The following is a 14722-nucleotide window of genomic DNA, read 5'->3' as shown; positions in this document are numbered from 1 at the left end:
ACCTGGAAGCTGTTCCATCCAGCACCGTCCAAGCTGGGGCCTGTAGGGGGTGTGGGGTCACTCAGGCCTGAGGAAGGAGGACAGGAAAAGAAGTGGCTGGACTGGGTGCACAGGGGTGAGGGGCCTGGGCATGGCTGCTGATCTGGGGTTCTCCAACCCCCTGTTTCTGAGAAGCTTGGCTCGGAAGGGAGAAACCCGCACTTTCAGAGGGAACTAGTGGTGGACAGAAATAGTGAAGTCCCAGAAGCCCATTTTGTAGCCACATGTGCTTCTCTTCTCAGCAGGGCCACTGTGAAGCCGATTCAAGGACAGAAGTCAGGACTTCCCCTTATGTTCCTCAGCTGGTGGCTGAGGGGGGTGCTGGGGTGGTGGTGAGGGGAAGAGACTCCTAACCACACAGGTCCAGGCAAGCAGGGGTCAGCACTGTCCTCCTGCCTGATAGCTGATTCAAGGGATGTCGTCTGAGCAGCCTGAGCAAGCACTGTGGCGGCTAAGCCTCAGTGTCCCCATGTGTCCCCTGGCATAGATCAATAAGGCCAACTGACTGGTGTCCAGGAGCACTGGGCCCTCTGGATGGCTCTAGGGACTGGCCTGCTGGTCAGCAGGAGGTCACTAACTAGCCTGACCTGCACCTGGAACACCCCCAGCCTCGCTCACTCTGGAGTTTGATCTAGAAAAGATGTATGACCCTGCTTCCAGCAATTTCTGAGTGAGGTAGGTCCAAACAGAAGTGCCCTCTGGCAGGCAGAGGAGAGGGCTCCAAGAAGCTGGGACTGTTGGGTCTCCAGCTAGTACAGCCCTTTGAGACCAGAGGTAACAGTGTCACTGTTGACATCTGCTGTGCCCAGAGTGTGGGCACTTTGGAAGTGCTGGCACACAGATGAGGCAGGAAGATTTTAAGTTTGAGGTCAGCTTCAGCAACTTAGCAAGACCATGTCTCAAGGTATTAAAAAAAAAAAAAAGTGGGTCTTGCTTAATCCTCAAATGACCTTAAAAGGTAGGTGTGAATTCTTTAAGGGATGAAGGGTTAAGTCACCTGCCCCAGGTCACACAGTTGGAAAAGTGACAGAATCCAGACTTGATCAGGGAACTTGATTGCTGGTGTCTGTAGGCAGCTCTGTCACTTGGCCTCCCTGGGTCTCACCTTTGAACTGAGGCCACAGCAGTGGCTCTCAGACCCGAGAGATCGCTTGAGCAGGCCAGAATGCCCTGACAGACAGGAGCCCTGACAGACAGGAGCCCTGACCACCACCCACCCCTCCTGCCCCAGGGAGCAATCAGGACCAGACTCCCCTTCCCGTCCCCAGGGCTGGGCTGTGAGCGGCCTGCACTTCTGGTTCCTGCTCCCACACTCTGCCTCTGAGAAGAAACCAGAGGAAGCTGGAGGCACAGAGCTCTGCGGAAGCCACTGGGGGACAGGAAACGCCAAGCAGCACACCTTGCTCGCGTGCGCAGGCTGCTCTGCCACAGGGACAGAGTCCTGTCATCGCTCCCCTGTCCTCCGCTGCCTGGCCCAGCTCTGCCAGGCAAAAGCAACCTGCATGAGCATCCTTGCCACAGGTCACCCCGGGCTCTGGATGGGTCATAGCCAGCCTCTTAGGCAGGTGCTGGCGGGGAGACCACAGTCCACACTGCTCTTTTCTTTTTTTAAATTTTTCATTATTATCTCATAAGTTTTTGTAAGTCACTGCCCTTTTCTTAAACGGAACAAAGGAGAGCAGTGGAGCCCACTTCACCCCCAGAGCCCTTCCTGCTGACTCATCTGCACAACAGGGACCCGAGCGGCACCTGCATCCCACCTGCATCCCGGGGTGCTCGGAGGCTTATCTGGGACACAACGCGGCACTGGGCGCTATGCTGCAGGAACACTCCAGAACACCAGGCAGACCCTGCCACCCAGTCAGCTGTCGCTTCGTGTGTGTGAGAGAAGATGCTGGGATGGCACCCAGCACATGCCCAGCGTGTGCTCCGAGCTGCAGCCCTGGCTCCAGGTTCAGTTTCTACTCAAGAACTGGCTCAGGAAAATGCAGCGTGGCTCTCAGCTTCCAAGCCTTGGCTTTCCCACGTACCCCCACATACTCCTTGATGGGGCCCTTTTCTTGACCTCAGTGGCTATCACGAGGAGAATGTTATTCATGCCTCTTCTAGGCTCCCGGGTGGGGCTGCTGCACCCAGAGGGGCTTGAGACGGGTCACACAGCACCTTGGGTGCCCGTAGCTCCTGGCTCCCGAGGAGGGAAGTCCCTGAGCTTTCCTGCAGGTGGCCGAGCCTGGGTGTGGCTGCTCATCAGGGCTCCTGAGGCTGGCCAGCCTCACCCTTTGACTGTGTGACCTCACTCCTAATTTCCCTGAACCTTGGCTTCCTCAGCCATGAACTGGGCCTTCCGCCCACCTCATGCCTCACCAGATCCACATCTGGAGTGCAGAATGCTGGTGCCTGGCAAGCTGCAAGGTGTGCCCTGGGCATCATGCTCCAGCGCATGCCCACCGCCAGGGCCTCCCCTCCCTCCTCCAGGGCTGGCTCCACCCTCACCTAGAGACATGAGCTCATCATCCAGCAGAGAAACTGAGGTGCTGAGCTGCTCAGGGCTGGTCTGGTCCGCGGGGTGGGGGGGCATGGCTGGGTAGGTGGTGCCCGTGGGAGGGAGATCCAGGCCTGACAGGTCCAGCAGGGCCGAGGTGCTCCCTGGGTGGGAAAGGAGAGCTGGGCCAGTCCTAGGTGGACGCTTGGCCCTTGGAGCGTGGGGGCTGCAGGCTAGCGACACCCATCCTCCCACCCTTCAGAATGGCTTCCTGCTGTCCCTCCATGGCCACACCAGCCCAGCTGGAATCAGCTCACAGGCCCTCCTTAGCACACAGTGTACTTCTGCTTAGAACTCAGTCACACCTCACTTAACAACAGGGACGCGTTCTGGGAGATATCATCACTGGTGTGAACACCACAGAGCGTACTCATGTAAACCAGGTAGCAAACAATGCTACGATGTCATAAGGTGACACAATCTTATGGGACCACCACTGAATGTGTGACTGGTCACTAACAAAAGCTCACTCGGCAGGATGTGCCCGTGTTTCCTTTTCTCCCATGGCACCGCTCCCCACCCCTGAGCCCTGCTGGCACTCTGGCGCTTCTGTGGTGCCCCTGCCGCCCAACAGGGCCAACTCCAGTCCTGCACCATCCCAGGCTGCGGTTTCACCCTGGTGTGAGCTGAGTCCGTTGTCTTCTCATGCCTGATCCTCCCTCCTGCTTTCTGTGGTTAAATCAGGCCTTGGGGGTGTCAGCCAGCCCACAGAGCAGGTGCCTGATTCACCAAGTGGAAGAAAGGCCTCCTTCTCCTGTCTGTTCCCGCCCAATGCCCGCTCCCTCCAGACGTCCCCCCCAGCTGCAGCCTCGCACAGACGTGGTCCAGGCTTCTCCCCTGGGGCTTCCCATCTTAAGGGGCCAGGGTCACCTTGGCAGTCACGTCAACAGCTCTGGGACCAGTGTGCCTCCTTCCACTCTGTGCCTCCAGCCTGCAGGGTCCCTTCCCAGCTCTCCTGCCACCTCCTCACCAGGGATGGGGCCGGCGGCCGCATCGCCGTTGACCTCCTCGCCCCGCACCAGCTGCTTGTACAGGTTGATCACCTGGGTGAGGCTGTCGTTGGCCTGCAGGATTTCCGCTGGAAAAGGCAGGAGGGGAGAGGCCGGGCTAAAGGAACGTGGGGCCTCGGGTGGGAGAGGGGAGCACTCACAGCCCCCCAGCCCCAGGCAGTGGGGTCGGTGGTCCTGTCTCGACTACTAGCCCCAGGCCCCTGCTCTCTCCGCCTCACACCCCACCTCAGGAGCCCTCCACGCTGCCTGCTGCCCGAGCGTCCCAGGAACACTCCTACCTCCAGGTGTCCACACTGGCTCTGCGTGGGACGCCTCAGGCCTCGGTGGCCTTGGCCCTATTGCCTTCAGGTCTTCCCCCAGAGGCACCTCAGGGGTCCTTCCCTACCCCACCCCTTGCCTCCTGCCTCCTGCCTCCAAGCAGCCACCACTGCCTGACAAGCTGCCTGACAAGCTGGGCGTGTGGCCTGGCCATCACTGCTTCCCTTCATTAGGCCACAGCGCCTCGAGCAGACTCTGGGCAACTTCCACATGGCTGTACCCCAAGGGCCGGAGTGCCTGGGACAGACTAGGTCCTCACACTATGGCCTCTTTGGGAGCCAGAGCTAAAGCAACCTGGGCATTGAGGATCCTCATGGGAGAAGCCAGGTGCCTGGCGAGACAGGCGCTCCGGGGGCTGTGCCATAGCACCAGAGGGGGAAACACCACCCGACCACTGCCCAGGGGCTCTGGCTGATATGCAGGCAGAGGACAAGGAAAGGAAACTACTGTGTGGCCCTGCAGAGGCCACCAGGCTCAGTTCTATAACTGACAGGGCTTCAAGATTCACTCTGAGTTTCCAGCTCAATCTCAGCAGCGGGACTGTCTACCCTGGCTCCACCGTGTTCTGCTCTGTGGCTGGGGCTCATCTCTCCCTCGCTGAGCCCAGCTGTGAAAAGGAGACAATGTGCAGCTTGTGGGCAGTAAATGAGATGTCTGTGAGGGGGCCTAGCTCACAGGGTCTCTTAAGGACACCGGCAGTAGCCCTGTTCTCTGCTTCCTCCTTCCTCAAAGTGGAGACACCACAGTCAGGATGGAGGAGGAGGCCCCCTGGTGGCGGCTGCTTCCAGCTGCCCTTGTCTGGCAGGACCTGGACAAGGTCGGGCAAGAGGCTCAGGGATGGGGCTGCACCTGACCCCGGGCTCACCTAGGGCCTCATCATTGTCTTCTGTGTCACTGGCCAGTCGAAAGAGTGTGGGCCGCATCCGCTCACAGCGCTGGTACAGCTCCTGGGGACAGCAGGGTAGGGGTGTCAGGGTGGACATGGGCTTTGGAAAAGTCTGGGAGTGGGGAAGGGCGGACAGACCTTCATGAGGTCCTCGCTGCTGCTGGATGCCGTGCCGCCCTGGCTGTGGCTCATCACCATCTCCGTCAGGAGTTTCACGTTGTTGTTCACCTCCTCGATGGCATTCACCCGCTTGGAGATCTTCTCCATCCGCTTCTGGTCCTGAGAAGCAGCAGCAACACCCCGAAAGCCTGTCAGGCCCAGTGGGAGCCAGGCACTGCCCAGCCCACCCCAGAAAGTGCGCACTGGAGTCTGGCAGAGGGGTGGCTAGCGTGCCATCTGCTCCAGGTGGGGCCTGCTACACCTTACAGAACCCAACACTCGGGACAGGGTGCTGTGGCCCAGGAAGCCCCCTGCAGTCACTTCCTTCCCTTCTGACAGCGCCCCCTGGGCCCAGGTCTCTGCACAAACTCATCAGAGTCTCCAGAGAGAGCCCAGGAATCCAGTGTCCCATGCTCTCACCAGGTGCTCCTGAAGGACCAGGGCCTCAGAGCCACACCTGTGGTTCCAAGCAACCCCGCCCCTCCTTGTGTTTGTTTCTTGAAACCAGGTTCCTGTACTTGACAGTGAAGGGGGTCAGTCACGGTCACCGAACCAACCTAGAAGTGAGTGCAGTGCCCTTCCCAGTGTCAGTGGGTGGTGCCGAGTTTGCAGAGCTCTTGGCCTTTAAGGGTGACTGTAGAGCTGGGCACAGTGGCACACACCTCTAATCTCAGTTACTTGGGAGGCTGAGGCAGGAGGACGGCAAGTTTAAGGCCAGTCTCAGCAACTTGGTGAGACTCTGTCTCACAATAAAATAAAAAGAGCCGAGACATAGCTCAGTGGAAGAGCACCCCTGGGTTCAATCCCCAATAACACCCCCCACTGAAAAAAGGAAAAAACAGAAACAAAACCAGAGCTAGTGCAGGAGGCAAGCTGCCTGCTGACTGGGCAAGTACCTCCCTTGCAGGGCAAAGGTGGACACACGGCTCAGTCCTTCAAGATGACCCGAGGTCCTGCCCTCTGAGCCTCTGGGCACACACTCTCCAGAGCCTGTGCAGGGTCCCCAGAGGATCCCTTGGCAGAATCCATCTAAGACCTGAGCTTAAGCCTGGCCACCTGCCCAGACCAGACTCCCTTCCCAGGAAGAAGGAACCAGCAGCTTCTGTGGAGACCAAACTTAAAAAATTAACTGTGAAGTGGCTGCTATCAGTGGGGAAGTGGGAGACTTCATGCGAACATCCAGGGTTCTGGGGGAGGGAGAAGGGGAGAAAGGGAGTTAACAATGGGGGCTGAAATGGAGAAAACTGTTATGTGCACTGAGGATATGAAAAAGTGAACCCCACTATTATGTGTAACTACAGTGCACTAAAAAAATGAAAACCCAGATTTCAGGATTTTCTGGTGATCTGGTGATCCAGTCACGGGGGGCTGCAGCTGGATGAGCGCTGTAGACCCGGGGGGACAGAGTCGCCTCCTCCTGCCCCAGCGGAGTCTGCCTCAGAGCCCTTCACTTTTTCTTTTGGTGATACTGGGGATTGAATCCAGGGTCTCGAGAATGTTAGGCAAGTGACCTAACTGAGTTACATCCCGGCCCTCTTTAAATTTTTTTGTTTTGAGATAGGGTTTCTCTGAATTGCCTCAGTTGGCCTAGAACTTGTCATCCTCTTGAGTGGCTGGATTATAATGACACACCACCACACCAGGCTGACCCTTAACCTTTTTTTTTTAGTTGTCGATGGACCTTTATGTTATTTATTTACTTATATGTGGTGCTGAGAGTTGAACCCAGTTACTCACACAGGCCAGGCAAGCCCTCTACCACTGAGCCACACCCCCAGCTCTCAATAATTTCTATGTTTTTGGAACGGGCACCGGTTTTGTAGAAGTCCGTCCAGGGCACGTTGTGTCGAACCACAGGGAAATTCTTCCTTCCACATGTTGGGCCCCTAGTGACAGCCCTTTGCCGAGACAACCCTCTAGCTGGGTCACTGCAGGTCCCCTGTCTCTGCACACACAGTCCCAGTTCAGTGGCCCAGCTCCACCCTCCCTCCCACCGTGGCTCCTCCCTGGGCTCTGGGCCCAGCTGTCACCTCCTGCACCATCTCCTTGATGAGCTTGTTGGCTGCCCGGAGGTCCTCGGGGTGGGAGCTCTTCAGCAGGCGGGCCAGCATCTGAGGAGACAGGCATGTAACTGTGAGGCCACACTAGGCCAAGGGCCACAGTCCAGCTCCCCGTCTCCCGGTGTGGGACCTGGGCAAGTGGCTAAAGCTCTCTGAGATGGTGAGGACTGACCGATACTGATGGGGGCCATAAAGACTACTGAGGCCCTGCACACAGAGCCTGGCAGAGGCAGGTCCTCAACAGACAGCGCTCCTTCTGCTACTCGGGCTTTCTGAGAACCTTTCTAGGAGGAGGTGGGAGACTCAACAGTAGTGGCCTCTGGGGCTGGGGAGAGAGCAGCGTTGACTCCCACCTCCATGTTACAGTCCTTGGCTTAATATTCTTCCTCTGCTGCTAAATGTCTTATCCACAAGTGCATGCTTCTTTAACAAAAAGCTAATAAATTGTTAATAAAAGGTTTAAATATATATAAACTCCTCAAACCAATCCCAAGGACAACTCCTGTGTTTATCAAATGCAGGGACACTGTATGGGAAGTAGTCAACACGCAGTGCCTGTCACCCTCTATAGTGACTATGCTCAGCAGAAGCCTCTGCTCCAAAGGCCAAGGCCTAGGCAGCCAGGAGACAGAAACCACTGACCCAAACCAGCCGAGGTGCCACATGATTCTCCCTGCAGTCTCACCTTGGACTTCTCCTCGTCTTCGAAGATCACATTCTTGGGCCGTGGAGGGGGGAGGGGAAAGATGGCATCCTCGGGAAGCTTGGGGTCCGACTTCACAATCCCTGGGGTAGATGGAGTCAGAAGGCTGTCAGCAGATCCCAGCCCCCAGGGCAGGGCGAGATGGGAAGGTACAAGACAGAAGGCCAAAGCTGGTCTCTCTAGCACACTGGTTCTTGACTTTGGGGGGCTGGGGTCTACCCTGGACCTACCATACTGAACAGCAAAAAAAGAGGGTTTGGCCATCCATTGTTTAAGGCCACTCTCTGAGGAGAAGCCTGACCCAACGCTACCTTTTCTCCACCCAGGCTGTGCTCCAGAAAAGCCACAGAAAGGTCCCACTGACTGGTTTTTTTTTTTTTTTTTTGGTACCAGAAATTGAACCCATGGGTGCTTAACCACTGAGCCACATCCTTTTAATTTTTTTTTTTTTTTTTTTTTGAGACAGGTTCTTGCTAAATTGCTTAGGGCTTTGCTAAATTGCTGAGGCTGACTTTGAATTTACAATCCTCATGTCTCAGCCTCTGAGCCACTGGGGTTATAGGTGTGTGCCACTGCATGTGCTGGCTTTATGTTTTTGAGAAAGTAAAGTTTCCAATCTTGCAGGCCCAGAAGCCCCTGAAACTGCTGGAGGGGGAGGGCTGCTGGTCCCCACACTCTCTGGGTGCCTCACCCTGCTTCTTCAGCATCTGGTAGGCCTCTGCGATCTTCACTTCCTCGGGCAGGCCGACCGTCCAGCTGTAGAGCAGCTCCAAGATCTTGTTCTTCACCTTCTCTGACGTCCTGGAGCCCAGGTACTTAAAGGACACGAGGAGGGGATGCTTTGACACTGCCTGGCCCCCTTCACTGCAAGCCCAACCTGGACCAGCGGCCTCCCAGGACTCCCTCGGGAGCCTTTGGACTCTGGGGTCCTCACACCCTTGCCACACTAGGCTGGTGCAGACTGATCTCACCTCCCAGCTCTGCCACCTACTGGATGTGTCAGCTCCCTGTGACTCAGTTTCCCCCATAGAGGCGTGGCTGGAGAGCCAACGCAGGAAAACCAGAGCCCAGGGCCTGCTCACAGCTCATGGATGACTTAACCTTGAGATCTCAAGGAGGAGGAGCCAGACGCTCCCAGGCTGACCAGGAAGCAGCAGTGTGGCACTCTAGGCCCTGGGCCCCGCAAAAAGTTCCAACAGCAAACAGGCTGGCAGAGGGGCTCTACCTCCAGAGCCGTCTTGTGGGAGGAGGGTGGGGACCACCCGCATTATATAGCAGCTCTGATCAAAGGATGGGTCTGAGCAAGGAATGGTAAAGCAGGTGGGCGCTCACCCCACTGAACACGTCCATGACCTGTGGGGGAGGACTCCTCAGGCAAAAGGCCAGAAGCTGACGTGTGTCAGAGGCCACGTAGGGTGCCATGGCCAGGCTTGCACCTGGGAGTAATCTCGAGGCCAGGGCAGCCTGAACAGGACAAGCCATTCCTTGGGACCAGCCCTCCCTGAGGACCGAGCAGCTCCACAGCTGCCTGCCTTCGGTCAGCCGAAAGTGTTCTCAGACGCTCCAAGCTACTGGACTCGGATGGGAGGGGCCGTGAGAAAGAATCTGTGCCTCTACTGGGTACAAGTTCCCACAGGGGCTGAGGGTTTGCCAGGGGGCCTGTCTGGGCGTCCTCCTTCTGTGGCCCTTGTCTGACACGGCATGTGTAGCTCAGGCTGGGGCACCCACCTTGGGAGACACGACTTTGATGAGCTCGTTCAGGAAGCGGAACTTGCCCACCTCATCGTGGAACCTCTTGCCGCAGCTCTTCATGCAGGTCTCCAGCACCTGGGCGGGAGGGGGGTGAGGGCCCAGAGGAGGCGGTGTCTCCCACACTCCCCATGAGTCCAGGGTGAGCACTCGTGAAGACCAAGATTCTGTGGCTCGGAGGCGTCTGACTGTCAGACCGGCTAGGGATGTGGCCAGGGGCTGTACAGTGACCGGTCACCCCACCTGCAGCACTGCAGTGACCCCCTTCACCACAGGGGCCACCTCCCAGCATCACTTGGACACAATTTTGCTAATTTTTTTCTTTGTTAAAACTTAAGTTGGCATTATCTATTTTGGCACTATTCTAAACTACATCTGTGAAATCAGGATTAAACCTCACACATATTAAATACATAATTATTAAAATAAAAAAAAAGCTTCCTCTCCCCCACCTACAACTCCCCTGAACTCTTAAGTAGAGCTGATGGACCCTCAGTCTGGCCTTCCCTGGTGCCATCACCTGGCTGGGGACAGACGGTACCCTCTGTCCCCTTCTCACCGTCAGGGCCTGGATGGCCTCCCACTCTTGTGGGGACTGGATCTTGTGGGCCAGCAGCCGGGTGGCAAGTGGAGGCCTGGGTGGGAGAAACAACACAGAGCCAGGGTTGCCATAAAGTCCCGTCACCCCAGCGGAGGGAAAGGGCAGCCCGCTGGGAGTTCAGCACTTCGTGGCTTCTGCAGGGATACGCAAAGGCCCACTCTGGATCAGACGGGGAGCTGGGTGGTGGCAGGGCAGGGCCAGGCAGGCCCTAAAGCAAGCTGAGCCTTTGGCTGGTTTTAAGAAATACAATTGGTGGGCTGGGGATGTGGCTCAAGCGGTAGCGCGCTCGCCTGGCATGCGTGCGGCCCAGGTTCGATCCTCAGCACCACATACAAACAAAGATGTTGTGTCTGCAGAGAACTAAAAAATAAATATTAAAAAATTCTCTCTCTCTCTCTCTCTCTCTTTAAAAAAAAAAAAAAAAACAATTGGTCTTGTCCCCTGCTTGCTGCAGAGACAAGCCTGGCCAGAGGAGCAGAGCCTTCTCAGGACCCATCAGGGAGTGACCCATGAATGATGTGCCAGGAGTGACAGGCGCAGTTCCCTGGGGACTCAAGATGGCAGGGGACTTCCTGCCGGGAAAATCAGAGCAGCTTCATGGTGGAGGAGGTGACAATGTCAACCAGATCACAAAAGATGACTGCCGGAGTCAGTGCAGGTAGTATTTGCTGAGCACTGGTGACACAGAGCGCCTCATGCGCTTTCCCACCTGAGCCTCATGAGGTGGCCAGGGAGCCTTCGGCACCCCCCAGGTGGGCAGCACCATCATTCCCACCTGACAGCTGAAGAAACTGAGCTCAGAGGTCAATCAGCAGAGAGAGGGTGGGATTCGCCCCCAGGCAGCCCTGGCCCTGGTGAAAGTGGGGCAGAGAAGAAGCACACAGGGCTGTGTCCCTGTCTCAGCCCCCCAGAGGAGCCTGTAGGGACACACATTTCCAGTTAGAGCCCCACTGACTCAGGAGGCTGAGGTGCAGGAGGATCCCACACTTTTTTTGTGGGGGGCGGGTCCTGGGGATTGAACTTGGGGGCACCCAGCTACTGAGCCATACCCCCAGTCCTATTTTGTATTTTATTTGGGGACAGGGCCTCACTGAGTTGCTTAGCACCTTGCTTTTGCTGAGGCTGGCTTTGAACTCGGGATCCTCCTGCCTCAGCCTCCTAAGCCACTGGGATTACAGGCATGGGCCACCACGCTCGGCTGAGGATCCCACATTTAAGGCCAGCCTCAGTAACTTAGCAAAATCCTGTTGTCAAAACGAAATTTTTCAAAAGCCTGGGGATATAGCTCAGTGGTAAAGGGTTCCTGGTCTTAATCCCCAGTACCACAAAAAAGAATGCCCACCCCTCAGCCCCTGCCAACAGCTAAGCTCAGGCAGCCCAAGAATGTGTGTCCTGACAGGCACGCCAGGTGGCTCTACGAGGTGGGTATGGTTCTTCCTTGAGCAAAAAGTCTGCTGGGGAGCATGTGGCCCTCCACCAGCGGGGTGGGGGGGGGTGGGGGGGGGGAGGGGAGGCCCAGTGCCCTTGCCTCCCGATCAGATCTTGGGGCCAACTGCTCATCCCCTGAGCCTCAGGGTCTTAACCTATAACATGGGCCCCACGAGGCACAACTCAGAACGACACACAAGTAGCCCTGGGCTCAAAGGCCCACTACTGTTGCCAACTGGGAAGTGCTCCATCCAGTGAGGAGGCAGGTCCTTTCACCCATGGCCAGGCAGGTGCACGCTGCAAGTACAGAGTGTTCTGAGGAGTATGTAAGAGAGGGCCACCTACCCCTCAAAGTCCTCATTGAGCTGCTCACAGAAGCCGTTGATGCTGGCCCAGTTCAGCTCCTTGTTCAGGGGGTTTGTGGCTCTGTCTGCAGGAGGAGAGGCGCCTCAGAGTAGCCAGGCAGAGGAGCCCCTGCTCCCCAACCCCATGCTGGGAGCAGGAGGGACAAGCACACAGCAGTGGCCTCGCTTCACTTCCTGCCCAGAGAGTCCCAAGACCTGTGTCCAAGCTCCAGTCCGGTAGGTGAACAGGTAAGGACCTGGGCAGGCCCCCACTCAGCTTCCCACCACTGGGCCCCACTCTTGGAGGCTCTGCCCAGGGCCACTTTCCTCCTCCTATCTCCTCTTCCTTACAGTTGTACCCCTGCCACACCAACTTCAGCTCTGCTGATTCTGCTTCTGGAATTTATGCTCAGAAAAGATCCAGAAGTAAGAGGCGGGGAAGCCAGGGTCCCACTCTCAAGGAGCTGTGTGGCCAGGCAGTGGACCAAGAGAAGCTAGGTTCTGTCACTGACAGAGGGAGGCAAAGGAGCCATGGGCCCAGATGAGGAGGCAGGGCATTCAGGGCACAGGGGAAGCTGCCTGGAAGATGAAGCACTCAGCAGGGACTGGAAGGAGTCACCCGAGCTGGGGGCCGGCCTGTGACCAGTTCACAGTCAGAAGACGCACAGAGCTGAGCACAGGAGGGTGTGAGGCCCTTGGAAAGGAAAGCAGGTTTTGTTGTCATGCTGGCCCTTCTCTGGGGTGTGGCTCAGCGCCACCTCCTCCAGGCAGTCCTCCTGAGCTCTCCACTGCCCAGGTAGCAGTGTGGGGTGAGTTCTTTGTCTGTGTCCTCTGAATTGCAGACCCAAGCCTGCTATCATCCCGTGTCACAGCCACTGTGTACACCCCTCTCCCCTCAGCCAGTGGAAAATGCACCATGAATGAGGGGTCAGCTGTGAGCACGTGGGGGTGAGGTCATCTACAGAAAGGGGATGGGAATTAAGACCAGACACTTGTCCCTTGACCCCAACATTGTTTAAGAAACAAAGTAGGTCATAACTTCCCTGGACCTCCAACTCCCCACTTGTAAAGTCAGAATGAAACAGGGACTAGGGCTGGGGATGTGGCTCAAGCGGTAGCACGCTCGCCTGGCATGCGTGCGGCCCGGGTTCGATCCTCAGCACCACATACAAACAAAGATGTTGTGTCCGCCGAAAACTAGAAAATAAATATTGAAAAATTCTCTCTCTCTCTCTTCTCCCTCTCTCTCTCTCACACTCTCTTTAAAAAAAAAAGAAAGAAAGAAAAGAAACAGGGACTAATTTAAGATGACAAAACGCTTTGTGCATGGCAAGGCCCTGGGGAGACGGAGGGGGACCCTCGCTCCTCACAGCCCGTCTCTGAGCTTCACCTGTTCCCAGCCAGTTCTGCCCACATCTGGACACTGAGCTGGGTGTGGAGGGAACAGAGCCCAGGAGGTGGGACACAGAAGGATCTATAGAGGAGGAAGTTGGGGACCCAGCATGTGGCGCCTGTCCCGGGGCCCTATGCTGTGGCAGGGGGCCAGAGCCTGGGGTCCCAGTGCCTGACAGCCATCCACTCAGGGCATATCTATTCAGTAAGCCTGGGGTGCTGCGCCTAGTGCAGCAAACAAGATTAAACGCCTGCCTCCTGCGGCCAATGGCCCAGCAAGAGGAACACAATGCTAAGACTAATAGACAAACACAGGATACTGCATACTATCTGTTGCAAGGTAATACAAAGCAAAGAGCAAAAGGTGGCGTAGAAGACGCTGGGGGTGGCCATTCCCTGGGACTGCTCAGAGAAGATGGGCTGAATCAAGTGAAGCATTTTCTTCCTAGGTCTAAGTTTCTGTCTCAGGAGCCCAGTAGGACCTCCCATTCCCTTAAAGGAACAGAAGACCTTGCTGAACCCCTGGAAATACCAGGAATATGCCCTCCCCTACATACTCCGCCTCCCAGGCCCCCAACATGGCCAAAGGCTGGGGAACACCAGTCAGAAAGAAAGACTTGGGAGGGAGGCCCTGTCCACTTGATGACATTCAGCTGGGGGTGGGGTGGGCAAAATAGGAAGTCTCAAGTGTCAAGGACATGTGAGCCGGAATAAGGACACTATCACTGATTCTGGAAACAACTTGTGGAGGAAGCGTGGGTCTTACAGGCCACCGGCTCTCCCCTTCATGGGGCTTAAAGTCCAAGAAAACCTGACCCACTGCCCTGGCCCTCTCAACTCTATCTGGGCAAGACCTTCCCTGGCAGGCAGCAGGGGAGAGCGCCTTGGGAGAGGAGGGAGGGAGGGTGGGTTTCACAACAGGGTGCAACTCCACCCTGTCACTCCAAAGTGGTGACAATATCATTATTTACCTCCAACCGCCACTAAGGAAAAGCTCAAAATTTTGCTAGGATTCAAAGGGAAAGAAAAAGAGAAAACAATCTCAGCCCTAATTTATCCAGAACTAGTCAAACCCAGGTGTCCCCAACTTCTGCCTGTTTCTGGACTCTGGCCTCTCTGAAAATTCCCACTGTTGCTAAATCTGTCCCTCCAGCTGAGCCCCCAACCCACCATGCAGGGACGGTGCATGCCAGGCCAGGCTCTACCCCTGAGCTACACCTGAGACTGTTGTGCATCACTCAGACTTAAAAACTGTCTTGGGGCTGGGGTGGTGGCTCAGTGGTAGAGCGCTCACCTAGCACGTGCGAGGCCCTGGGTTCGATCCTCAGCACCACATAAAAATAAAGAAATAAAATAAAGGTATTGACAACTACAACTATAAAATAAATACTTTAAAAAAGAACTTAAAAAGTTTGCAATCAGCCTGAAATCAGTCAACCAGGGCCCAACCCAACCCTCCGAGTTGCTGCTGAGACCTGGACACTTGTAGCA

At 56.3% G+C, this 14722-nt stretch overlaps 1 protein-coding gene across 3 annotated transcripts in view; it reads right to left on the bottom strand.

Moving 5' to 3' along the window:
- The window catches only part of Gga1 (golgi associated, gamma adaptin ear containing, ARF binding protein 1), a 19420-nt gene that overhangs the window by 3140 nt on the left and 1558 nt on the right, over nucleotides 1-14722 (bottom strand). Inside the window, exons 1-12 of one of the 3 annotated variants that reach the window (XM_058574284.1) lie at nucleotides 14526-14543; nucleotides 11841-11925; nucleotides 10026-10101; nucleotides 9446-9544; nucleotides 8409-8532; nucleotides 7700-7800; nucleotides 6985-7065; nucleotides 4934-5074; nucleotides 4775-4856; nucleotides 3552-3659; nucleotides 2533-2685; nucleotides 3-67 (exon numbers count right to left, since the gene is read on the bottom strand). In XM_058574284.1, coding sequence (XP_058430267.1) covers nucleotides 3-67; nucleotides 2533-2685; nucleotides 3552-3659; nucleotides 4775-4856; nucleotides 4934-5074; nucleotides 6985-7065; nucleotides 7700-7800; nucleotides 8409-8532; nucleotides 9446-9529 — 939 coding nt within the window. In that variant the 5' untranslated portion in view covers nucleotides 9530-9544; nucleotides 10026-10101; nucleotides 11841-11925; nucleotides 14526-14543. Of the gene's footprint in view, nucleotides 1-2; nucleotides 68-2532; nucleotides 2686-3551; nucleotides 3660-4774; nucleotides 4857-4933; nucleotides 5075-6984; nucleotides 7066-7699; nucleotides 7801-8408; nucleotides 8533-9445; nucleotides 9545-10025; nucleotides 10102-11840; nucleotides 11926-14525; nucleotides 14544-14722 lie in introns of those variants that run through there. The other 2 variants (XM_046429749.2, XM_046429751.2) reach the window with 2 other exon arrangements.

Source organism: Marmota monax, unplaced genomic scaffold (genome assembly GCF_021218885.2).
Source record: "Marmota monax isolate L192 unplaced genomic scaffold, Marmota_monax_Labrador192_F-V1.1 WCK01_AAM20220418_F8-fsc00051, whole genome shotgun sequence".
In the NCBI taxonomy this organism is placed as follows: Eukaryota; Metazoa; Chordata; class Mammalia; order Rodentia; family Sciuridae; genus Marmota; species Marmota monax.
Note: the sequence above shows the minus strand (reverse complement) of the source record. Positions and strands in the feature narration are given on the sequence as shown.